This window comes from Drosophila sechellia, unplaced genomic scaffold (genome assembly GCF_004382195.2).
Source record: "Drosophila sechellia strain sech25 unplaced genomic scaffold, ASM438219v1 U_164, whole genome shotgun sequence".
NCBI classification, from domain to species: domain Eukaryota; kingdom Metazoa; phylum Arthropoda; class Insecta; order Diptera; family Drosophilidae; genus Drosophila; species Drosophila sechellia.
This window is the reverse complement of record NW_022611104.1, coordinates 69,223-95,585: the sequence shown is the minus strand read 5'-3', so window position 1 is coordinate 95,585 and position 26,363 is coordinate 69,223. Positions and strand designations below refer to the sequence as shown.

The following is a 26,363-nucleotide window of genomic DNA, read 5'->3' as shown; positions in this document are numbered from 1 at the left end:
GCGTCGACGCGGTCGCTACCAGTGGCGGCAACAGCAGCGGCGCAGTCACCACCAGCAGAGGCAGCAGCAGCGACGCAGTCGCCACTGGCAGCAGCAGCAGCAGCGGCGCAGTCACCACCAGCAGCAACAGTAGCAGCGACGCAGTCACCACCAGCAGCAACAGCAGCGACGCAGTTGCCACCGGAAGCAGCAGCATCGGCGCGGTCACCACCAGCAGCAGCAGCCACGCAGTCACCACCAACAGCAGCAGCGACGCAGTCACCTCCAGCAGCAACGGCGCAGTCACCACCAGCAGCGGCAGCAGCAGCGACGCGGGCACCTCCAGCAGCAGCAACAGCGTCGACGCGGTCGCTACCAGTGGCGGCAACAGCAGCGGCGCAGTCACCACCAGCAGAGGCAGCAGCAGCGACGCAGTCGCCACTGGCAGCAGCAGCATGCAGCGGCGCAGTCACCACCAGCAGCAACAGTAGCAGCGACGCAGTCAACACCAGCAGCAACAGCAGCGACGCAGTTGCCACCGGAAGCAGCAGCATCGGCGCGGTCACCACCAGCAGCAGCAGCCACGCAGTCACCACCAACAGCAGCAGCGACGCAGTCACCTCCAGCAGCAGCGTCGCAGTCACCACCAGCAGCGGCAGCAGCAGCGACGCGGGCACCACCAGCAGCAGCAACAGCGGAGACGCGGTCGCCACCATCGGCGGCAACAGCAGTTGTGCAATAGGCGAATTATGAGACGTCGATTTTCCCTCGGACAGATCCTTCCTTACGGACTCCTGCTGAGTGCAATGGCGAGCCTGCCGTGTAGTATGCACACATATCGGTTAACCACTGTATTCATAATATACAATCACATTGTAGCACTCTGTTGCAATGTGAACATAAACAGTTCAGCCCAAGCGTATGTTGAGGGCAACGTACCAAATTTGCATGATCAGCAGTACTCACGCTGGCCAAGCGCTGACCGCTAATATGTGTGCCTATAGCACCCCTCCTCCAGCACCGTCGCTCGGCGACAATATATATATATGTAGGAAACGCAAATAAGCGTCGCTGCGCTGCAGGCTATGCCGGCAGCGCTGCTCCTCGACTTAGGCTAAGAAACCATTGTATTTAGATCGCCAAATCAATTGACGAATTAACTTCGAATGGAGCGGGACCTTCCCTGCTCCTACAAATAAATAAAAAGTGAATTCAAGCTAATTAAATAAATCTTTCAACTGGGTGATACCACATGGCGGCCGTGACAGGACACGTATAAGCTGTGGCAGAAGAAAAAAAAACTTTTGACCACGCAACAACTTCAACGAACAACTGGAGCGGAGAAACAATGATCTGAGTGAGTAGAGTGTGAGTGTGATGGGTAAAAACAGGGGCGGAGTTCGAAATAAAGCAAAGAAGAGAATAGCGCACCTAAAGTGGCTATTATATACGAACACTCCACCGCCAGTATGGTCGAAAGCTCAAAAACTACAAGCCGAGCTAGACCACTACGTCAAATTTCTAAATGAAACAAGCCCAACCACACCCGCTCACTCAGTAAATGAAATAAAATGCATACCAAAAAATTAATAATATTCAAAATACCCAGCCGAAAAGCCTTCCGGAATTTAAGAAGATCTGCCCGAAGGACTGCGAGGGACCCCTGTTCACACCACATTGTGAACGCACTTGCAGGCATTGCAACACCGGCACCCAACACTAACAAGAGGACGTTATCATCAACGTGGTGAGCAGCCCGCTCACTACGTCATCGAGGGCGTGTCAGCGTGCCAACACCGGCGACGCCCAGCTGACACAGGATAACGTGGTGTGCAGCCCGCCCACTACGTCAACGCGGGAATAGTATTCACACTGTGGTGCGCTATCCGCACACTACAGCAACGGTGGATCTCCAACAACAAATGACAAGAGGGAACCGACAGCGCTTCAAAGAGCGCAAAAATTTTTTTTTAATAGCACTGTGTGCAAAATTTTTTTTCTGATTGCACTGCGATGCATATTTTTTTTTAATAATTATAAAAACAAATTGTAACATTGAGCGGAACCTTTTCTGCCCGATGAGAAGTTCGGCCTGTAAAGCCAAACGAAAATTTAGGTAGGAAAGCTGTAAATTCATACGGATGAATTAATTTTAAATTTCTCACCGCCGCAAGGCGTCTTAACAAAAAAAAATGATATTTTAAAATTAAAAAAAAAAAAAAACAAAATCAATAAATACAAAATAAGTAAATGTCATTTGACAATTCTATAAGTAAATTTTACCCAGACCCAATATATTCAGAAAATACTGTATTAGGAGAAAAAAATCTTTTCAAAAATGGGTCTAGTAGATGTTAAGTCAGTGGACTCCACTGCCAATGTAATCAACAAGGTCGAAGTTGTTCCTTTAAACCTGGATTACATAATAATTTGTTTAATTATTATAACAATAATTATGTTGATAAATACATGCTATAAAATATACAAAATGCATAGTAAATGCCTTAAGAAAAGATATGTAAGCAGAGCTAATGACTTGGACAGGGTTTGATAGCTGAAGGCAATAAATAAAGTAAAAAAAAAAAACCAAATTTAACACAAGTAAGCAAACATAAAACTGCCCTGTCAAAAGCTTCAAAAAGAAAAAAAAAAAAGCCTAGATATGAACATATAAATAAATATGAAAATATAAAATGAAATATAAAATATAATTAAATAAATCTTTTTATTAAATTTATTAAATAAATCTTTTTATTAACAACCCCAGTTCCTAACTTGATGGATTGGCTAAATATAATAGCTAAAATCAAGAAACTGCGGGAAGACTTTGATAGATCGTTTAAGTGCCTCAATAAGAGTGCACCAATAAGTAACGATACAAAGATAAAACATTTAGAGACACTATTAGGAAAATATAACGAGGTTCGTGTCATAATACTTGACCACAATACGAAATTTTCTTCGTTACAACAGACACAAGTAAAAGATATAATATCTCGATTAAAAGAGAACATATTATATGTGTCACAAAGGCACAAGTTACAAGTACTTGTTCCAAATACACTAAATTTCCCAGCTGAACTATTACTAGACGTAATTGCTGAGGAAAGAAATAAGCCAACAGAAAGTAAAATAGTAGACAAGATGGCACAATCAGTAGTAGATTTCCTAAAAACAGCCTCGTCTCTATTATTTGAGTACGACGGCAAAGCAGAAAACCTACAGAGTTTCAAAGACGCTCTGAACTTGTTAGATTCGATAAAAGGAGAACATGAGACTTTAGCAGTCAATGTCATTAAGACCAAACTAAAAGGCCATGCTAGGAATCTCATTAGCACGGAAAATACTATACAGGAAATTAAAGATAAACTCTCGCGAACAGTAAAGGGTGAATCTGTTGAGGTACTCTCTGCAAAATTACTAAATCTGCAGCAAAAGAACAAAACAGCCAACCTTTACACGCAAGAGGTGGAGCAATTAACAAAAGCTCTAGAAGGTGCTTATATTAGTGATGGTTTGAAACCAGAACTTGCAAACAAATATAGCACGACACAAGCCGTCAAAGCAATGACGAGGAATTGCTCGATTGATAAAGTTAAAGTTATCATGCAAGCAGGCACGTTCAACAGTATGAACGATGCCATATCTAAATTTATAGACAGTTGCACAGAAGCAACTGGACATTCAAACGCTGTTCTGTTCTACCAAAATCAGACTCAGCGCGGTACATACCGCGGTCGTTATAACACAAGGGGCCGCCCTTATTACAGAGGCGGTCATCGTTATAACAATACCAATAACAATAATAATAGAGGAAACTTTAGAGGCCGTGGCAACTCGAACCGAGGCCAAAACAACAATAATCAGGGATATGTAAGAGTAGCCCAAAATAACTCGGGAAACTCCGAACACCCTTTAGCTGCTCATCAATAAATAGACACAAGGTTCACACAATTAATCTTAGCCAAAACATATTTGTTAATTTTGTCAATGTAGAAACAAATAAAAAACTTGTCTTTTTAATAGACACAGGTGCAGATATTTCCCTTCTAAAAGAAAATTCTGATATCTTTAATGATATCCAAGGCAACAATAAAATTAATATTCAAGGAATAGGACAAGAATTAATTCAATCCAAAGGATTAACTTCAATTGAGATACAGACAGGCAATTACATAATTCCACACGATTTTCATATAGTAGATTCACATTTCTTAATCCCATGTGATGGAATATTAGGAATTGATTTCATAAAGAAATTCAATTGTCAATTAGATTTTAATCAAACAGAAGATTGGCTCAAGATGAGACCAACTAATTTGAATTTCCCAATATACGTTCCAATAACATACAGCTCTGGTAATAACTCAATAATTCTACCAGCAAGATCCCAGGTTGTCCGAAAAATACGACTATCCTCAAATGAAGATAGTGTTTTAGTAAAAAACCAGGAAATTCAAAAAGGCATTTATGTTGCAAACACAGTTGCAACAACCAAAAATGCATTTGTCCGATTTCTGAATACAAATAATAAAGATCAAATAGTAAATATAAAAGATCTACAATATGAATCACTTTCGAACTATGACATAGTTCAAACCAATCCTGAAGCAAGAGAAAAAACTGTCATGTCTCAATTAACAAAAAATTTTCCACCACAATTCAAATCTACACTAACAGATTTATGCACCAAGTATAGCGATGTATTCGGACTTGAAACCGAATCAATCACAACAAATAATTTCTACAAACAAAAGCTAAGATTGACAGATGATGAACCAGTATATATTAAAAATTATAGAAATCCTCATAGTCAACTTGACGAAATTCAAGTACAGGTAGAAAAATTAATTAACAACAAAATAGTCGAACCGTCTGTGTCCCCATATAACAGCCCACTTTTGTTAGTTCCAAAGAAATCTCTTCCTGGTTCTGACAAGAAAAAATGGCGATTAGTAATTGACTATCGTCAAATTAATAAAAAATTGTTGTCCGATAAATTCCCACTCCCTAGAATTGATGATATTTTAGATCAACTAGGTAGAGCAAAATATTTTTCGTGCCTAGACTTAATGTCAGGTTTTCATCAAATTGAACTCGAAGAAAGTTCAAGAGATGTAACGTCTTTTTCAACGAGCAATGGCTCATATCGCTTCACGCGATTACCATTCGGTCTAAAAATAGCACCAAATTCTTTTCAGAGAATGATGACTATAGCTTTCTCTGGACTTGAACCTTCTCAAGCATTCCTGTATATGGATGATTTAATAGTTATTGGTTGTTCCGAAAAACATATGGTTAAAAACTTGACTGATGTTTTTGAGAAATGCAGGAAATACAACCTAAAGCTACATCCAGAAAAATGTTCATTTTTCATGCATGAAGTCACATTCTTGGGACACAAATGCACAGATAAAGGAATCTTGCCAGATGACAAAAAGTATGACGTCATCAAAAATTATCCAGTCCCACACGATGCGGACAGTGCTAGACGATTTATTGCATTTTGCAATTACTATAGACGTTTTATCCAAAATTTTGCCGAATATTCTCGTCACATAACAAGATTATGTAAAAAAGATGTAAAATTCGAATGGACAGCTGAATGCCAGCATGCCTTCGAACACCTCAAATCGGCACTAGTTAATCCCAATTTATTACAATACCCAAATTTCAGCAAAGAATTTTGCATAATAACGGATGCAAGTAAGCAAGCTTGTGGAGCAGTGTTAACTCAATGCAAAAAAGGTCTCCAACTTCCAGTGGCATATGCATCAAGAGCGTTTACAAAAGGTGAAAGTAATAAAAGCACAACAGAACAAGAATTGGCAGCAATTCATTGGGCAATAACTCATTTCAGACCATATATTTATGGTAGACATTTCACTGTCAAAACAGACCACAGACCACTTACATACCTGTTCTCTATGATAAATCCGAGCTCTAAACTAACTCGTATGAGACTTGAATTAGAGGAGTATAATTTTACAGTTGAGTATCTAAAGGGAAAAGACAACTATGTAGCTGATGCGTTATCAAGAATAACCATCAAAGAACTACAAGAAATGAACAGAAATATAAAGAAAGTCACTACAAGATATCAAAGTAGACAAAAATCCTGCGCAGGAGATAAAGAAATAGAATTGCCTAAGCAATCTATAGAAAAAGCTTCAAAGCCCAACGTATATGAAGTCATCAAAAATGACGAATTACGTAAAGTAGTGACCTTGCATATAAAAAATATGCTATGTTTCTTTAAACATGGTAAGAAAATTATTGCAAGATATGATGTTAGCGATTTATATACTAATGGAATACTTGATTTAGGTCATTTTTTCCAAAGGCTTGAAATGCAAGCCGGTATAAATAAAATCAGCCAACTCAAAGTGGCACCGTGGGAAAATATCTTTGAATATGTTTCAATTGATACTTTCAAAATAATGGGCAATAAAATATTAAAATCATTAAGAGTAGCGCTACTCAACCCGGTGACCCTAATAGAAAAATTAAAAGAAAAAGAAGCTATATTGTCTACATTTCATGACGATCCAATACAAGGAGGTCACGCAGGCATCACAAAAACCTTGGCCAAGGTCAAAAGATACTATTACTGGAAAGGTATGTCTAAAGATATAACTGAGTACATTAAAAAATGTCAGAAATGCCAAAAATCAAAAGTGACAAGAAATACAATAACTCCTTTAACAATAACAGAGACCCCAATAAAAGCTTTCGACAGGGTGATAGTGGACACTATAGGTCCGCTACCAAAATCAGGAAATGGCAATGAATATGCAATCACACTAATATGTGATTTAACTAAATATCTAGTTGCCATACCAGTTGCAAACAAAAGTGCAAATACTGTCGCTAAAGCAATTTATGAATCTTTTATTCTAAAGTACGGTCCAATGAAGACGTTCATTACGGACATGGGAACAGAATATAAGAATTCAGTTATAAATGACTTGTGCAAATATCTTAAAATAAAAAATATAACATCAACTGCACATCATCACCAGACAGTTGGAACAGTCGAAAGAAGTCACCGAACTTTCAATGAATATATACGTTCATACATATCGGTTGATAAAACTGATTGGGACGTATGGCTTAAATATTTCGTATACTGTTTTAACACGACCCCATCAATAGCACATAACTATTGTCCATACGAACTTGTCTTTGGTAAAACAAATAACTTGCCAAATCAATTTAATAGCATAACTAATATAGAACCCATATATAATGTAGATGATTATGCTAAGGAAAGTAAATATAGATTAGAAGTAGCCTATAAAAGAGCTAGAATTATGATAGACGAACATAAAGAGAAAAATAAGAAACTTTATGATCAGAAAGCAAAGAACTTAGATATAGTAGTAGGAGATAATGTTCTATTAAAAAACGAAACAGGTCATAAGTTGGATTCCAAATATACAGGTCCGTATAAAGTAACGGAAATAGGAGAAAATAATAACATTATAATAACTAATAATAAAAATAAAAAGCAAACTGTTCATAAAGACAGATTAAAAATTGCGACGTCGTAAATATTTATAGTATGATCATACATAGGCATAAAAATAAAAATAATAATATTAATAATAATAAAAAAAAAATATTTTTCTTTTTGAGGTTTTACTTAAAAAATTCTCACTACATAAATGTACTTAAAAACAATCATAACACAATTTTTAATAATGTATAAACTACCTTTAAAATAACTTCATAATATTACGTTATTTTCAAAAGGAGGGAGATGTAGTATGCACACATATCGGTTAACCACTGTATTCATAATATACAATCACATTGTAGCACTCTGTTGCAATGTGAACATAAACAGTTCAGCCCAAGCGTATGTTGAGGGCAACGTACCAAATTTGCATGATCAGCAGTACTCACGCTGGCCAAGCGCTGACCGCTAATATGTGTGCCTATAGCACCCCTCCTCCAGCACCGTCGCTCGGCGACAATATATATATATGTAGGAAACGCAAATAAGCGTCGCTGCGCTGCAGGCTATGCCGGCAGCGCTGCTCCTCGACTTAGGCTAAGAAACCATTGTATTTAGATCGCCAAATCAATTGACGAATTAACTTCGAATGGAGCGGGACCTTCCCTGCTCCTACAAATAAATAAAAAGTGAATTCAAGCTAATTAAATAAATCTTTCAACTGGGTGATACCACAGCCGTTCACTGCTTTTCCGACTCCTTACTTGGCCACTGGGCAATCATCCGGGATGGCAGTCACCGACGTTCCAAGTCTGGAAGAAAGAAAACTGGATAATTTCTATTTTGCACTCAGATTTGTATGAAACTGCAATTCTGTCATACCGGAGCGTTTCCTGCAGACGTCGATGGGCTGCGGCGCATTTCTTCACCCGCCACAGTCTGAACGCTTGCATCATGCCGGACGGGCCAGACTGGCCGCTGCCTGGCACACGATGTCATCTCTGCGGCGGCGAGATGAGCAGCTACGCTGATAGCATTAATAATATTTTTCTTTTGCAGCATCAGAAAGGAGAAAGCAACATCACAACTCACATAAACAAAGCCTGCAAATGTTAAGAAGATACAAGCATTAGACTCGGCTCAAATGGGAACATCAGGCAGACTATACTCACGCACACACACAGACAAACATAAGCCTTTAGATGACGCGGACTGCGGCACACGTTTCTCCTCCACAAAAGTTGTGTGTGCACCAATGTTGACTGGCCACGCCGGCCGCTGCATACTTGCATCTCCGCAGCATCAACGTAAACAGCACCACTGAAAGCATAAACAGGATTACTATGGGAAATGCGCAGGAAAACAAATATCTACAATAAGAAATAACACGCAATTTTTCTGCTTCTTTTTCCGCTTGGAGAAGTGAGACCCTTTCTTGAATATGCCATTGATACGGACATAGCGCAGGAGAAATACTGGAATTCCAAAAATACTAACCTGAACAATTCCAGTATTTCTGCCCGATAGGCGATAGGCTGGCTGCAAATATAATAGCCGATAAGCCCGCCAAACAAAAGGGCGCGAAATATCGATAATGAGCTGCCGTGAAATTGATAGCATATCGATATTCCGCCGTGCCTTTGAGCTATCGAAAAAGCCCGCCTACGCGCCTAGCCTAATTTTGCAAGTCAGTTGTGATTATAAAACCGACAGAGGCGCGCGCGAAACAGTAGCTAAAAGTGAAGCCAGCAGCAACAACAACAACTAATGGACGGCCAGAAAGTGAACCAAAGCGGAGGATGGGCATCGGTTTTATCCATCTCATCTGACGACAGCAACTGCTCATCCTCGCCGCCATCGGTTATAGTATCATCGCTGGATACCATGTCATCGCTCAACTATATTCCTAGATTACTTAAACAAAACTATTTTCTCCTTGTTATAAGCTATTTCCTAAGTAAAGTAATATTCAAATTTAAACCATGGCGCGCAAAAAATGCCGCCAAATATTTCAAAAACATGGCGTGCAAAAAACTACCGACACATATTTCAAAAACAAGGCGCGCAAAAAGCCGCCAAATTTTTCAAAAATATCTCCTGTAAATTTAAATTATAAATACTTGTAATTATGGCACGCATTCTGCAGCCAAAAAAAATCCGAAAATGTAATTTGCCACAAATTGTCTCTGTATATTTTTAAGCAAAAATCAAAGGACAATAAAATGACAGCGTCACCACACGCTGAAAATATAAAAAAAAAAAAAAAAATTCTGTCTCCGTACCTCCACCTACAAAGAAAAATGTACCTGAAAAACAAAAACAAAATTAATGCAATAATTATAAAAACACATAAATTATAAATATAATACTTACCTCCCACCAAATGTACCTGAAAAGAAAAACACAAAATTCCTTTCCTCAGTATCGCATCTCCCACGGATTTTCCGCTAACCTACAACGAAAGGAAAAATTTTAATAAGAATATGATACAAAATATAATTAATTAAGGACAAAGCAAACCGGACAGGCAAATAACCAGGCGACAATAGGCGACAACAGGCGGCTCCATCTTGCTGACGATAAGCATGCAACTGCTCTTTCCAAGATTGTAAATTCTGAAACGAGGAAGCACAAGCTAAAACTGGGAATTAATTACTTTAACAAAACACTTATCTAATTGCCAACTCGACGACCCTAAACCCGCGGCTTTTCCGCTGCCATGTTCCAAAAACAAAGGGCCTCCCAATTAGTTACAAAACGCAGCTGAAAAACAAAATATTAATGCAACCTTAAAAACAATTATAACACTTACCACCAGACTAGCTTCCACCTAATGTACCTGAAAAACAAAAATAAAACAAAACAAAATTAATGCAATAATTATAAAAACAAAAAATTATAAATATCATACTTACCTCCCACTAAACGTACCTGAAAAAACACAAAATGACACAATCACAAAATCAAATAACAAATATAATACTCACCCAATCTCTAATTTTACTTCCATTTCCATGGCCCCAATCGTTGCGACGGCCCTCGGCAACTAATCACGTTCCGGAGGCTCCAAGCTGCAAACCCTGACGAAATGGCCACAAAACGCGGCGCACCTAGCCACCCTAGATGAACGACCAAGCCACAATCATCACTGTCGACTCCTCTGCCATAATGAGACAGATCACACCACAATAATGGCAGCAGCTCCAAAACTACGTGACGACCGCTGTTCCGGACCTTTCTTCAGGCATCCTCTTCCCGACGACCGCCGAAGCAGACCTGCAATTTAACAAGCTAAATAAATAATCGCAAACATCTACCACTGAGGGTGGAAGAGAAAACCAACAAATGACAGCGGCGCGTCATATTCTTACCACCAATAAATTACCTGCAACGCTTTCCGGACATACATATGGCAAGTGGCGCGCATCCAGCGTCCGAAGCAAATTTCCTGCCAAATCACAACTAATACTCACCTCCAATGACTCTTGAGGCCTCCAGCAACTCGGTGCTTCCGTCCTTCTGGCGGGGGTACCTGAAAAGAAATAAAATGTATAATATTAGTACCTAATTTCAATGTTTTTTGTAAAATTACTACAAATTATTAATGTAAACAAAACATATAAGATGATAATGTTACCAGTCCATGTTTCTGTCTATAATCTAAGCCTAAAGCAAAAAAAAAAATACTAACTAAATATTAAATACTAACTATGTCCAAATCCCCAACTCACCTCATGCAATGTTAAATTCTAAATTCAAATAATTGTACCTATATATTGCACAAAATGTAATCAAAGGCAAAATAAATTGTGGATGCGGAACAGAAGTCATCCTGTCTCCGTACCTCCACCAGTAAAGTTGAAAGAAACCGAAAGCTGATGGCAGCCATCTCAAGGTACTTCTACTAAAATCCCTTGGAGGTCAAACGGTCAAGGTCGAAAGGAAACGGGTATCGAAGGATCCCACACAATGTCATCGCTGCCAATGTTTTGGGCATACAAGAAATTATTGTAGAAACCCGTTTAAATGTATGAAATGTGGCCAGCCGCACGCCACGGTTTCATGCACTAAACCCAAAAACCTTCCGGCTACTTGTGCAAACTGCAATGGTAGCCACGTCAGCAGCTATAAAGGATGTCCTGCTTTCCAAGAAGCAAAGCAAAGACTATCTATTAACAAGATTCAATCCCTACATTCACAACCCACGCACCTACAGACCCCGCGCAATAAACATCCCTACACAAAACCCACCCACTTACAAACTTCCCGCAATAAGCAGCCCTACACACACCCCCCCCCTCAAACATCCGTAAACAACACAAAATTACCTGCCAAAAGAATCCAAGGAAAGAAGATATCGCAAAGGAACATATCTATAAATAAACGCTTAAATAGAATAAGGACTTTAGACAAGAAACCGAGGAAGGAGACAAGCCCGCCGACAACTAGCAAAAAGGTCCTAGCGTCTCTAGAAGAAAGCAGGAAAAACCCAAACAGCGTCCTAAACCCGGCCAACACACATCTCACCCATTTCCGCCCACCTCCAATAGCACAAGACATCCCTAATGACGAATCCAAGGAGCCGAGTCAGGAACAATACCTTCTAAATCGCATTGCAGGGATGGAAAAGAAGCTTATCAACCTCCTAGAAATCGTCACCAGCCTACTAAACCAAAGAAAAGATTGTCCAAAATCTCCAAAAAATCCTTTCAGAGATCCAATCTTTGTCTAAACGCTCTTTCTAGTATCAACAGAAAGTGACGCTTCTTATGGCTCAGGCGGGAAATAGGGATATCCTTAAAATCGCTTTTTGGAACGCTGGTGGGATTAACAATAAATTAGATGAACTCAAGCTGTTCATCGGAAATATTGATGCCCACATAGTCATAGTCACTGAAACCAGACTTGACAACAAATCCACCAAATTAGAGCTGCCAGGATATTTCACATACCTAGCCCAAAATCCTGAATCTAGCAAGAGAGGAGGAGTCGCCACTATAGTAAGCAGCAGTATCCGACACATGGCTCTAAAACCAATTGAAAAAGAATGTATACAGAGTGCACCAATAGTCCTGCTGCCAGACAACAACAGACGCAGCGAAATGATAGTTATAGCATCTGTCTACTGTCCGCCCTCACTAAAGTGGTCGTCCCACCACTTTACTGACGTTCTCAATTTTGCTGAGAAAACTTTGGGAGGACAGGCTAAGTTCATTCTATGTGGCGACTGGAACGCAAAACATAGACAATGGGGCTGCACACGAGCTTGTCAACGTGGCACTGCACTCTACGAAGCAGTCCAAGCAGACTCTATGGCTGAGATCATTGCTACCGGCTGTGCGACACATTTCCCGCACGACAAAAGGAAAAACCCGTCAGCAATAGATTTCTCCATATGCAAAGGACTGGGCAGGCTTGAAAAGAGAATCTCCTCAAGTGCGGACTTATCTTCAGACCACCTTCCCATCCTGCTTGAGATCAACTTAGACACAAAGACCCTCTTTCTGCAAAAGCAAAACAATAACATTCTCAAGAAAACTACGAACATTGAGCTCTTTAAGACTGTTCTTGAAAGAAAGATACTTCTTAATACGGAGATAAGGGTAGCAGAAGACATAAATGACGCCGTAAACATCTTTATCAAAAACATCAAGGACTCGGCTGCTGAATCAACTCCCTCCCCAAGAATACCTGACAACCGCAGAAGAATGCATGGTCAAGCTAACAGAAATAGTCACACCCTTACACTAGACGAAAACACAAGCAGATTGCTGGAAGAAAAACTGATACTAAGAAGAATCTTTAAAGCTACTAGAATGGACGAGGACAAAGCTAAACTAAAAGCAGCTGAAAATCGACTAAAAAAAGCGGTAAAAATCTTGAGAGAAAAGAGAATTAATAAACAAATTGAAGGAATAGACACGAAGAACCCGGACAGAATGAGGAAAATGTGGAGACTGCTAAATGAGGGAAAAAAGACAAATCAACCGAATTTTCCCCTCAAACTGGAAACCAAAGGAGGCCCCAAATGGACAAAAACGATAAAAGAGACAACAGAAGCTTTTGTTTCCCACTTGGAAGGAAGATTTAAGCCAAATAATAATGTACCTGATTACCACATAGATATAGTTAATTCTGGACTAAGAACAATTAAGGAAAGCATGTTAACAGAAAGATATGATGTAAACAAAAACCCGCATAACCAACCTATTACGCTAAAGGAATTAAACGACGAAATTAAAAACTTAAAGAATAGTAAAGCACCGGGAAAAGACCTTCTAACAAACCAGCTTATAAAAACCCTACCGACTAAAGCTACTCTGTACCTTATTCTAATCTACAACTCAATACTTAGAATTGGATACTACCCTGACGCCTGGAAACATGCCCAAGTGAAGATGATATTGAAACCAGGGAAAAGTGTAAACGACCCGAAGTCATACAGACCGATTAGTCTACTCTCAGGCCTCTCTAAAATGTTTGAAAGACTACTCCTAAAGAGACTCTTTAGGGTAGATCTATTCAAAAAAGCCATACCACTGCACCAATTTGGCTTCAGAAAAGAGCACGGAACTGAGCAGCAAATAGCCAGGGTCACCCAGTTCATCCTCGAGGCCTTTGAGCGAAAGGAATACTGCTCAGCGGTTTTCCTTGACATCTCTGAGGCTTTCGACAGGGTATGGCATGAAGGCCTTCTGCTTAAACTAGCTAAAATATTACCATACAACCTATACATCATTCTGGAGAGCTATCTTACAAACAGAACGTTCGAGGTGAAAGACCAAGCTGGAGAGACCTCGAGAACAGGACAAATAGGCGCAGGGGTGCCTCAAGGAAGTAATCTTGGACCACTACTCTATTCTATCTTCTCCTCAGACATGCCTCTTCCATATATCCACCGCCCCTCACCAACAGAAAGAATTATGCTCTCAACTTACGCAGACGACACTATAGTACTCAGCTCAGACATACTACCAACTGCCGCCACAAGAAACAACGAAAACTACCTTAGGACTTTTTCGGACTGGGCAGACAAATGGGGTATATCAGTAAATGCTTCCAAAACAGGACATGTCATCTATACATTAAAAAACGACATACCTACAAACCTAAAGACTATGAAGATCAAGGGTCAAGCTGTGAAAAAGGAAAGCAAGCAATCATACCTTGGCGTAATCCTTGACAGCAAACTAACACTCAGTCCTCATGTCACAAAGGTAGTGGGTAAATACTTGACAGCCTATAGAAAAATGTCATGGATCCTAAACGAAAGAAGCAAACTCCCTACTAATACTAAGATGCTGATCCTCAAATCAGTTCTATCGCCAATATGGCAGTATGCCATAGCAGCATGGGGTCCTCTTGTGACAGATGCACAGATAAGACGGCTCCAAGTTGAGGAAAACAAGAAAATGAGGGACATATTCAGAGCCGGAAGATACACGAAAAACCAAACTATAAGGGACCGTTTTTGTGTCAAAACAGTAGAAGAGTTCTATCAACAGGCTGTCCATAGGTTCTCAGAAACTACAAAATCGCACCCAAACATAGTTGTTCGCAGGATATTCTCTAGGCACTATATCCCGAATAGACTAGAAAGAAGTAGGCAGAGATACTTGAAAATGACAAGGGACCACATCACCCTAAAACAGATTGGACTGACTCTCTCACCTAAACTCTTAAAAATCCCAGATCTAGACGACTGCAGAACCTTAAAGAAGCGAAGCGAGAGAGAGAAAATAAGACAAACGCATCTAACTGAACTCCCTACTCTGCTAAGACTGGAGGAAGAGGAGAAAGAGCTCATAAGAATAAAAAAACAGGAAGAGAGGGAAAGAAAAGAAAGGGAAAACGAAAAGTGGCCTCCAGATAGATGGTGTGAATCGGAAATAAACCGATGTAATAAACAATATAGAAATGGCGACCTAACCAGGCAGGAAGTTATAGAAAGATTTAGAGGGCAACCATTAAATGTACAACGAATAATCCTACCTGACTACGAAGGGGACAAAAATTAAATCAAAACAAACCAGGGTAGGTGCAGAAGGCAGAAATAACTAAACTGGCGGAAGGGGTGGCAAAAAAATATTGAAAAGAAATGAAAGAAATACAAAAAGGCTAAAGGCTAATTTACAGGTTACATAAAAAAGGGAAATGCGCTTATAGATATAATGGTAAAATTAACTTAACTAAACACCTACTGGACAACAAAATTACGATGGCTGGATGGCTGCTTATATAAATCTTCTCTCCGGGCGTGATTAAAATCCATCTCTCCTTTCCAACCGAGGGATCTGTGACTCATCGGCTCCTGATGGATCCATCTGCTGCTGTAATGGACGCCACACCGGCGCTCCAACCTAAAAGAAAGATAATATGTCTTAGTTTTCTTTCTTTTTTCTAATAAACTAAATCACCAAACCTCTACAGTAAAAACAACAGCGCATCGGGCGCTCTAGCTCACCAAGGCAGCAACAACAACAGCAGCAAGGCCAGCAACAATGGCGGCAGAGACCAAGCGGTGTGCTGAACAGCTCGCTGGCCACACCCACCACTCCTGTAGGCCCTGAAAGAGGGAGCTGAAGTTCCTGAAATCTGAAGGTCCAACTCCAATGTGACGCTCTCAGCTCCGAGCTCAGCGACGGCGTTGCAAATTCGGCGTTTTTAGGAGAGGTTGCTTCAGCTCGTGGCGTGGTCTTTCCCCAGCGGCAGCAGTAGCAGCAACGGCAGCGGCATCGGGATCGGCGGCCTATGCTTGGCCGAGTAAATCCCAGAATCGGTCCTTTGGCGATGTGATGCCGAGTGGCGGTATGCGTCCACAGGGACTGCCTGGACTGATTGGGCAGGAGACGGCAGCGGGCCTGGACATGGGCGTCACCAGCAACATGGCAGCCACGCGCAGTCCATCCCCCGGTGGCAACAGTCTGGAAATGCAGCAACAGCGGCGCATGCAATCCTCGGAATGACGACAGTGGCAACATTTCTTCAACAGGGTAGCGGTACCTTGAGGCGGCCACACCAACTCCAGCAGCAGCAATAACAGCAATATTGGCAGCAGCAGCACTTAATTGGATGCAGCATTTTCCATTTGACAACATTCCGACGACCAGACTCCTCGCTTGGCCTCTGATGTTTCGCCCTGGAAGAAAAAAGAAGAATGGATTAATTTCCTTTTCTCCCTCAAGCTAGGGTATAAAAACTGCTCTCCTGGACAACCGGCTTTTTCCTGTATATGACACTGGACTGCGGCGCATGATTTCCCGCCCGCCACTGATAGGATGACCGCATCAGGACTGACGGGACAGACGTCAGGACAGACTAAGGAAGTCCTGATTTAGGATACTGGAGCGCCTAGTACCAGAGTATCCGCCAGTGGATGCTTATGCAGCGGCAAGTCATCGGAAATCTTATGGTTGGAGCAGCACTTTGGGTATTTCCGCTCCAGTAGAAGCAGCTGGTGACACAAAGGCAGTGGTAGCAGTGTCAGCGCTCCTGGCAAGCCGGCCTTCTCTTTTTGAAGACGCGGGACTGCATCTGGCGCCTCACTAGCGTCTCCTCCCTGAAAGAAGAGATTATTAGTAGGAGCACGAGACCAACAAAAGCCTAAACTTACCATGGCAGCGTCAACAGAAACAGCAGCAGCAAGACCAGAAACAGCAACAACAGAAGCCCGACAACTTTCTTATAGAAACGGCGGCGCATCCATTTCTCGGAACAGCAGCAGCAACAGAGGCGTCTCTTGGGTGCGAGCGGCGGCACTGCTAATAGCCCTCATATATGCAGATCCATTAGGCTTCGACACATCCATCAGCAACAGCGTTAGCAACGGTGGCGGCAGCAGCAGAGAGATCTCATTGCAGCAATAGCCAAATTGCATGCATTCCAGGACTCGACTCATGTTGGCCCTGGCTTTTCTTCGTACACCTAAATTGGCGGCTGATTTCACCCTGAAAAATTGAAGCATCGGTTATATCGAAATAAACTAGGCGGCGACACACTCACCAGCAGCAGCAACAACAACAACAGCGGCAGCAGTAGCAGGAAATGACCTCACGGAACAATCCAATTGGCACTTTCCGGAGCCCGTATTTCTCGCCAGGTCGTTGGCCAGTCACATGGGCCTGCGCGATGGAGATTATGACGATTATCTGCCCGGTGGACGGCCACAAGATGGAATCGGCCCTGTTCTGCCCACCGGACCTGCGCCAGGATAGCAGCAACGGCAGCGGACTATGTATGCGCAGTTATAGACGTCAGCAACAGTGGCGGCAGCAGCAGGAAATGTTTGTCTGCAGTCTCCTAATGGCAATTTCTTGCTCAGTTGAAATGGACCTGCAATTTTCAAAAAGATACAAACATGAGACTCGGCTCAAATTGGAACATCACACAGACTGTACTCACGTATACACACAGACAAACTGAAGCCTATAGATGACGCTGACTGCGGCTCACTTTTTCCTCAAAAGGTTGTGCGTGCACCAAAGTCGACGGGCCACGCCGACCGATGATTGCAGCACACCGACATCTCCGCAGCATCTACGTTATCAGCACCACTGAAAGCAGAAACAGGTTTTACTATTGGGCAATGCGCAGAAAAATTAAATATTACAATAAGAAATACATACACAATTTTTCTGCCTCGTTTTCCGCTTGAAGTGAGACCCTTGCCTGCATATGCCATTGACACTGACATGCGCGGTGAAAAATACTGGAATTCCGAAAATACTAACCTGAACATTTCCAGTATTTCTGCCCGATAGTCGATAGGCTGACGACAAATTAAATTGGTAGCATATCGATATCCCGCCGCGCCTTCTGACTATCGAAAAAGCCTGCCTTCGCGCCTAGCCCAAATTTGCAAGTCAGTTGAGATCATAAAACCGACAGAGGCGCGCGCGTAATAGTAACTACAAGTGAAGCCAGCAGCAACAACAACAACTAATGGACGGCCAGAACGTGAACCAAAGCGGAGGATGGGCATCGGTTCTATCCATATCATCTGACGACAGCAACTGCTCATCCTCGCTGCCTTCTGTTATAGTCTCATCGCTGGATACCAAATCATCGTTAAACTTTATCTTAAAATTACTTACCTTAACTATTTTCTCCTATTCCATAAGCTATTTCCTAAGTAACGTAATATTCAAACTTAAATACCACTTTAGAACCATGGCGCGCAAAAAACTGCCGCCAAATATTTCAAAAAACATGGCGCGCAAAAACTACCGACAAATATTTCAAAAACATGGCGCGCATAAAACTACCGACAAATATTTCAAAAATGTTCTCCTTCAAATTTAAATTATAAATTAATGTAATTCACCGCCACCAGTTAGAGACTCATCATTGTTAAACAATTATTAAAATTTACTTACCATAACTACTTCTATTCCATATGCTATATCCTAATGTAATATTTAAATTTAAATTCCACACTAGAACCATGGCGCGCAAGACAGCCGCCAAGTAATTTCAAAAATGTCTCCCGCAATTTTTAATGATAAATTATTACTTTAATCTATGGCATGCATATCTGCAGCCAAAAAATCCGAAAATGTAATTTGCCACAAATTGTCACTATATATTTTTAAGCAAAAATCAGAGGACAATAAAATGACAACGCCACCAGACGTTGAAAATAATAAAAAAAAAAAAAAAAAAAAAATGGCGCGCAAAAAACTGCCGCCAAATATTTCAAAAAACATGGCGCGCAAAAACTACCGACAAATATTTCAAAAACATGGCGCGCATAAAACTACCGACAAATATTTCAAAAATGTTCTCCTTCAAATTTAAATTATAAATTAATGTAATTCACCGCCACCAGTTAGAGACTCATCATTGTTAAACAATTATTAAAATTTACTTACCATAACTACTTCTATTCCATATGCTATATCCTAATGTAATATTTAAATTTAAATTCCACACTAGAACCATGGCGCGCAAAACAGCCGCCAAGTAATTTCAAAAATGTCTCCCGCAATTTTTAATGATAAATTATTACTTTAATCTATGGCATGCATATCTGCAGCCAAAAAATCCGAAAATGTAATTTGCCACAAATTGTCACTATATATTTTAAGCAAAAATCAGAGGACAATAAAATGACAACGCCACCAGACGTTGAAAATAATAAAAAAAAAAAAAAAAAAAAAAAAAACAACAAAACTTACCTGTGATGACTCCCGAGACTTCCCAGCGACTCGGTGCTTCCGTCCTTCTGGCGGAGGTACCTGAAAAGAAATAAATAAAGCAATGTTAGCCTAAAATGTTAATGTTTATTGTAAATTAATTTCATTTTAAAAATGTAAACTAAACATGCAAGTCAATAATGTTACCAATCCATGTCATTGTCTGAAATCCAAGTCTACAAAAATACTAACTATAATTTATACTAACTATGTCCAAGCCCCAAACTCACCCCAAGCTATGTTAAACTCAAAATTCAAATTATTGTACCTATATATTGCATAAAATGTAATCAAAGGCAAAATAAAGTAGTGGATGCGGAACAGAATTCATTCTGTCTCCGTACCTCCACCTGAAATGTTAAAAATGCCCCAATATACTGCCCACCTGTATTTAAATGGACCACTGAGCAATTCTCAAAGCTTTTTAACCACTTTGACATGCTCCTCGACGGAAAAACTAAATTTGTACTTGGCGGCGATTGGAACTGCAAACACAGACTCTGGGGTAACTTTTTATCTTGCGCTAAGGGAAGATCCCTGTCTCAGTCAATCCTTGCAAGAAAAGACCTTGACATAGTGGCCACCGGCCAAGCCACACACTTTCCTTTTGACAAGAAAAAACAGCCCTCTGCACTGGACTTTGCAATCTGCAAGGGCTTCCACACTCAAAGTCTAAAAACCTACTCTACAGATGAACTCAGCTCGGACCACCTCCCTATCCAAATAGTCATATGTCCCGACGACACCGACTGGCAACTCAATAACACAACAAACAATGCAATTATACAAAAAAGAACAAATCTCACGAAATTCAAGAAAAATCTAGAAAACAAAATATTACTAAATACGGAAATACGCACAGGACAGGACATTGACGATTGCATAGACATTCTTATCAACAATATAAAATCAGCAGCCAATGAAGCCACCCCATCAAATCGCCCCCAATTATTGCGCAACTACAACTCATCAAGAAGACCCACAAAGCTAAGACTAGATGATGCTACTAAAAGGTTACTAGAGGAGAAAAAGGAGCTAAATAGAATCTTTAGGGCAGTAGGAACTGACGAAGCCCGAAGATGGTTTAAAAACGTGCAAAATAGACTGTCTAAAGAAATCAGAAAGCTCAAACTTAAACTCCTCAACCGCAACCTTCAGGACATTGATACCACCGACCGATATAGAATGCAAAAACTATGGAAAACTACAAACACAATCAAAAAGCAACCCCGACCCTGCTGGCCGATTAAAAAGGACAATGAAGACAACCGCCTAAGAACTGACTACCCCTGGACCAGGACCTTAGATGAAAAAGCTGAAGCTTTTGCAGCCCACCTTGAGTCCCGCTTCAAGCCAAATCAAAATAACGACGCCAAAGACAGGGATTTCGTCAGAAGTGAATTAGAAAAATTCAGATCTTTAGATACGAACGGCGAATCTGGTAACAGCACCTTCAAGCCAGTCACGCTGGCCGAACTAAATGAGCTGATAAACTCACTGGAATTAAAAAAAGCCCCAGGAACTGACAATCTTAACAACAAAACCTTAAAAAACCTACCCACCAAAGCCAGATTATACCTAATACTTATTTATAACAACATCCTGAAAATTGGACATTTCCCAAACAAATGGAAGCACGCAAGCATCTCAATGATTCCCAAACCAGGGAAATCACCTTTTGCTCTAAATTCCTACCGACCAATTAGCTTACTCTCTGGCCTTTCTAAACTACTCGAAAGAATACTACTGAAACGACTGTACGACATTGATTACTTTGCCAAAGCAATCCCATCCCACCAATTCGGATTCAGAAAGGACCACGGAACGGAACATCAGCTAGCCAGGGTGACTCAATTTATTCTAAAAGCCTTTGAAGAGAAAGATGTCTGCTCTGCCACTTTCCTTGACATTACGGAAGCCTTTGACAGAGTCTGGCACGACGGCCTACTATATAAATTATCCAGACTCATTCCCAGATACCTATTTGACCTACTTGAAAACTATTTATCTAATAGAACCTTCTCTGTCAGGATCGACGGTGAAACGACGTCTAGGATAGGTAAAATTAGAGCAGGAGTTCCTCAGGGCAGCATACTGGGCCCGGTCCTCTACTCAATATACTCATCTGATATGCCCTACCCAATCGTAAAAGACTATATGCGCCACATATCCTTCCCCGATTACAACCAAACAAATACTATCTTAGCTACATATGCAGACGATACCATAATTCTTAGCCGGTCTAAATATACCAATATTGCGATTAACCTAAATCAAAATTACCTTAATGTTTTCTGTAGATGGTCAAAAAAATGGGACATAGCAATTAATGCAAAAAAAACTGGACACATTCTCTTCTCCCTAAAAGAGAAGAAACAAATACATACACTCCTCCAACAATTAATGGACAAAGAGCCGCCAAATTAAACAAGCAACGCTATCTCGGGCTCATGCTAGACAGAAAACTGACCTTTGGGGCACACATAACGCTGCTAAAAGGAAAAACTATAGCTGCTTACAAAAAACTAGAATGGCTAGTAGGAAAAAATAGCCACCTACCTAAAAACGCAAAGGTTCTCCTCTGGAAACAAATTGTCTCCCCAATCTGGCATTACGCCATTGCAATATGGGGCTCTCTGGTATCGGACACCCAAGCAAATAAAATTCAAACAATGGAAAACAAATTTATCAGACGAATCATTAACGCCAGCAGATATACGAGACAAGCAACCATTAGGACAATTTATAACATTAAATCATTCGAGGAAATTTTTGACAAAGCAAGCCAACGCTACGCCAACTCCCTTACTGACCATGAAAACCCTCTAATAAATGACCTCCTAATCAATGCCTACAAGCCTACCAGACTGGAACCAAGCAGAAGCAGATACGCCAAGCAATTCTCAAAATATTTCCTGCCTCTTCAACAACACCAACCAAAACCACCTGCGGAACCCACCTATAGCTCCATACATGATTATACAAAAAACGAGGAAGCTGAAATAGTCGTCAAAATGAGAACCAAATACAGACAGACCCTTCCAACACTCCTCCTGATTGCTGACCAAGAATTAGAAATAAGGCAATCCATAGCTGAGAAAATGAGAGTGGAAAAGGAAAAAGCCGATAGGAGAAAAGCTCTAGAGAAGGGACCACCAGACAGATGGTGTGAACTTGAAATAAATTATTACAGCAAATTATTCAGAAAAGGACTAAGGACCAGAGAGGAAATTCTTGAATTAATGCTCGGACAACCCACTTCTGTAATCAAAATAGTAATCCCAGACTACGAACCCGAAACTGACCAAAATAAACAGTCTTCATAAATTAATAAAAGCAATTAAAACCAAAATACATTTATTTACAATTAATTAATAATTTATTAAGATACAAGCTACAAACTATAATCGACTGATATAACATTAGCTGCACCCAACGCACCTGAAAACATAAACAAATATTAATGAAATTATAACAACAAACATAATACTTACCTCCAGATTAATCGCAAACTTGTGGAATCCAAAGCCACGGCATCCCAGCAGCGATGGCCTTAATATTAGCTGCTACAAACGTACCTGAAAACTAAAACAAATATTAATGCAATTATAACTACAAACTTAATACTTACCTCCAGACTAATCGCAAACTGGTACCTGAAAACAAAAACAAATATTAATGAAATTAAAATAACAAACACAATACTTACCTCTAGATTAATCGCAAACCTTGGCATACCAGCTGCGACGGCTTTAATATCAGCTGCTACAAAACGTACCTGAAAACTTAAACAAATATTAAAGCAATTATAATAACAAACACAATACTTACCTCCAGATTAATCTCAAAAAATACAGAAAAGGACTAAGGACCAGAGAGGAAATTCTTGAATTTATGCTCGGACAACCCACCACTGTAATCAAAATAGTAATCCCAGACTACGAACCCGAAGCTGACCAAAATAAACAGTCTTCACAAATTAATAAAAGCAATTAAAACCAAAATACATTTATTTACAATTAATCCCTAATTTATTAAGATACAAGCTACAAACTATAATCGACGGAAATAACATTAACTGCAACCAACGCACCTGAAAACATAAACCAATATTAATGAAATTATAAAAACAAACATAATACTTACCTCCAGATTAATCGCAAACTTGTAGAATCCAAAACCATTGCATTCCAGCAGCGATGGCCTTAATATTAGCTGCTACAAACGTACCTGAAAACTAAAACAAATATTAATGCAATTATAACTACAAACTTAATACTTACCTCCAGACTAATCGCAAACTGGTACCTGAAAACAAAAACAAATATTAATGAAATTAAAATAACAAACACAATACTTACCTCTAGATTAATCGCAAACCTTGGCATACCAGCTGCGACGGCTTTAATATCAGCTGCTACAAACGTACCTGAAAACTTAAACAAATATTAAAGCAATTATAATTACAAACACAATACTTACCTCCAGATTAATCTCAAACGTGAAGAACTCAAAACCACGGGATCTCAGCTGCGACGGCCTCAATAAAAGCTGCAACAAATGTACCTGAAAACAAAAACAAATATTAATGCAATTATAATTACAAACTTATTAATGCAATTATAACAACAAATTTAATACTCACCTCCATATTAATCGCAAGCTTGAAGAACCCAAAAACCACGGCATCACAGCTACGACGGCCTCTAAATTAGCTGCTACAAACGCACCTGAATACAAAACAAAAACAAAAATTTAATACAATTTAAAAACAAACATAATACCCACCTTCAGAACAGCCTACCTAAAAAAAAAAAAAAACACACCTGAATAACAATAATTAATACAACTATATAAATAAACAAATACAAACATAATACTTACCTCCAAATATCGTTCAGCCTGGGCCCCTGAAAAATACAAAAGAAAACCAATGAAACCACAAAAACAATTAACAAATGTAATACTTACCTAAAATTTATCTTTACATTCATTTCCATGGCCCAAATCGCTGCTACGGTCCCCGACAACAATCCTTGACCCGGAACATCCTGAAACACCATGACCTCTTCCGATGCGGCGGTCCTCGGCAACTTTTCCTGATCTGGAAGCTCCTAGCTGCCAGTCCCGACGCAATGGCCACAGGACGCGGCGCACCGTGCAACCTTCGTTTCCACCACCATGTTGACAGCAGCTCCATTACATCCCAATGACGGCTGCGCGGGATTCTAGCTTCTTCAAAACTTATGCAACTGCTTGCAACACCGACCGGGACGAGCTCGTTGCAAGCGGCGCTCCTCCAGCGGCCACAACAAATCACAGCCAACACACTACAGGCGCCTGCCCGTGATGACTCCTGACGATTCCAACGACTCGGCGCTCCTGTCTTTCTGGCAGGGGTACCTGAAAATAAATAAATTAAACAACAATGATAGTCAAAATTGCAAAATCTATTGTAAAATAATCCAATTGTTAAATGTAAACAAACCATGCAAATTTTAAAATGTTACCAGTCCATGTTACTGTTGAAATTTAAACTAACAAAATACTACATTAATACTAACTATGTCCAAGCCCCAAACTCACCCCATGCAATGTTAAACTCTAAATTCAAATAATTGTACCTACATATTGCATAAATGTAATCAAAGGCAAAATAAATTGTGGATGCGGAACAGAATTCATTCTGTCTCCGTACCTCCACCTACAAACGTAAAAAAAACCTACAAAGTAAAAAAAAAGTACCTCCACCAGTAAAGTTTTAAAAAAAATAAAGTTAAAAAAAAAAAAAAGTTAAATAAATTGAATAAAATAAATAAATAAAATAAATTAAATAAATCAATAAATAATTAAATTAAATTATTTAATTTAAACAAACGCGCTTCGCCTGCCTATTACTTTCACGCGCAAACTTAACTAAACTCGTTCGTCAATAGACAAATTAATTGTTATAAATTGTCTTCCGGCCGCAAAGTATTCAAACCGCGACAACAATTAACTTTTAGTGGTCTAAAGAAAACGAACAATAACAGTAACTGTGCAACTACAAAAAAGACGCCGCCACAACCAAAGGAAATAAGGAGAAGAAACGCAGAGGGAAAGGAAGAAAGTACACCTGGAGAAATCATAGAAGAGAAGGAGGATTTCCAAAGCAACGAAACGATAATCTGGAGAACACACTTAAATCAAAAATCCAGGGTATTTATACCACTACAATTATCGCAATATCGCAATATTTTTATTTTTAATAAAATAATATATTTTAAATAAAATAAAAAATAAGCATGTCTAGTTCTGACCACCTTTTCTCTGAAGACGAGGTGCTTTCAATTACCTCTAGCGAGCGATCTTCCCCTATTCACGTAAATATTTCGCCTATGTCTCACGGGTCTGGCAATTCCCTGGTTAAAACGACCAATATTAACCAAAAGAAATTGCCTTTAAATCAAAAGAAAAGCCCAATTAACTCTTCTTGGGTAGCCATGAATTTCTTTAATTCCCTTTCTCTAAATATGAAAGAGAATATAAATGCCAAAAATGCCCAAAGAGACCCCCTCTCGATTACCAATTCTGCTGCAGCCAATGTTGGCGCCAAAAGCAGCATCTCGAAGGGGAAATCGCCATCTTCTCCTCCACTCTCTTCACAAATACACAAGCGAAATTCACTCCCCACAACGACACACACAAATACAGCCGCACTCACAAACACCGACGCTACTCAAAGAGAGTTA

General features: G+C 40.0%; 1 protein-coding gene and 1 long non-coding RNA gene across 6 annotated transcripts; both read right to left on the bottom strand.

The window, feature by feature from the left end:
- Positions 1 to 8,082: 8,082 nt before the first annotated feature.
- Positions 8,083 to 8,979, bottom strand: LOC116802574. 5 transcript variants are annotated; one of them, XR_004362870.1, is made up of 5 exons: positions 8,813 to 8,914; positions 8,615 to 8,758; positions 8,531 to 8,541; positions 8,321 to 8,465; positions 8,083 to 8,250 (listed from the first exon to the last, which is right to left on the bottom strand). XR_004362870.1 is itself a non-coding variant. In XM_032727007.1 (5 exons), the coding sequence occupies exons 1-5, from the start codon at positions 8,896 to 8,898 to the stop codon at positions 8,218 to 8,220; spliced, it is 429 nt and encodes a 142-aa protein (XP_032582898.1). In that variant the 5' UTR covers positions 8,899 to 8,979; the 3' UTR covers positions 8,083 to 8,217. The 5 variants fall into 5 exon arrangements, 3 of the variants coding, with proteins under 3 accessions (XP_032582898.1, XP_032582897.1, XP_032582899.1); XM_032727007.1 differs by having other exon boundaries at positions 8,083 to 8,265; positions 8,321 to 8,460; positions 8,813 to 8,979; XM_032727006.1 differs by having other exon boundaries at positions 8,083 to 8,265; positions 8,611 to 8,758; positions 8,813 to 8,971.
- A 13,980-nt stretch (positions 8,980 to 22,959) lies between these two features.
- Positions 22,960 to 23,820, bottom strand: LOC116802564. The gene is made up of 5 exons (XR_004362840.1): positions 23,779 to 23,820; positions 23,342 to 23,725; positions 23,264 to 23,288; positions 23,127 to 23,217; positions 22,960 to 23,073 (listed from the first exon to the last, which is right to left on the bottom strand). It is a non-coding gene; the product is annotated as an uncharacterized LOC116802564 (long non-coding RNA).
- Between the last annotated feature and the right edge of the window lie 2,543 nt (positions 23,821 to 26,363).

Excerpts from the sequence above, each read along its gene's own strand:
- LOC116802574 (XM_032727006.1), bottom strand. The coding sequence starts at position 8,898 with ATGTCCGTATCAATGGCATATTCAAGAAAGGGTCTCACTTCTCCAAGC. Across the intron at positions 8,759-8,812 it reads ATTGCGTGTTATTTCTTATT|TGGTGCTGTTTACGTTGATG; the intron begins GTAGATATTTGT and ends TTATGCTTTCAG. Across the intron at positions 8,266-8,320 it reads CGTCTGCAGGAAACGCTCCG|TTTTCTTTCTTCCAGACTTG; the intron begins GTATGACAGAAT and ends GAAATTATCCAG.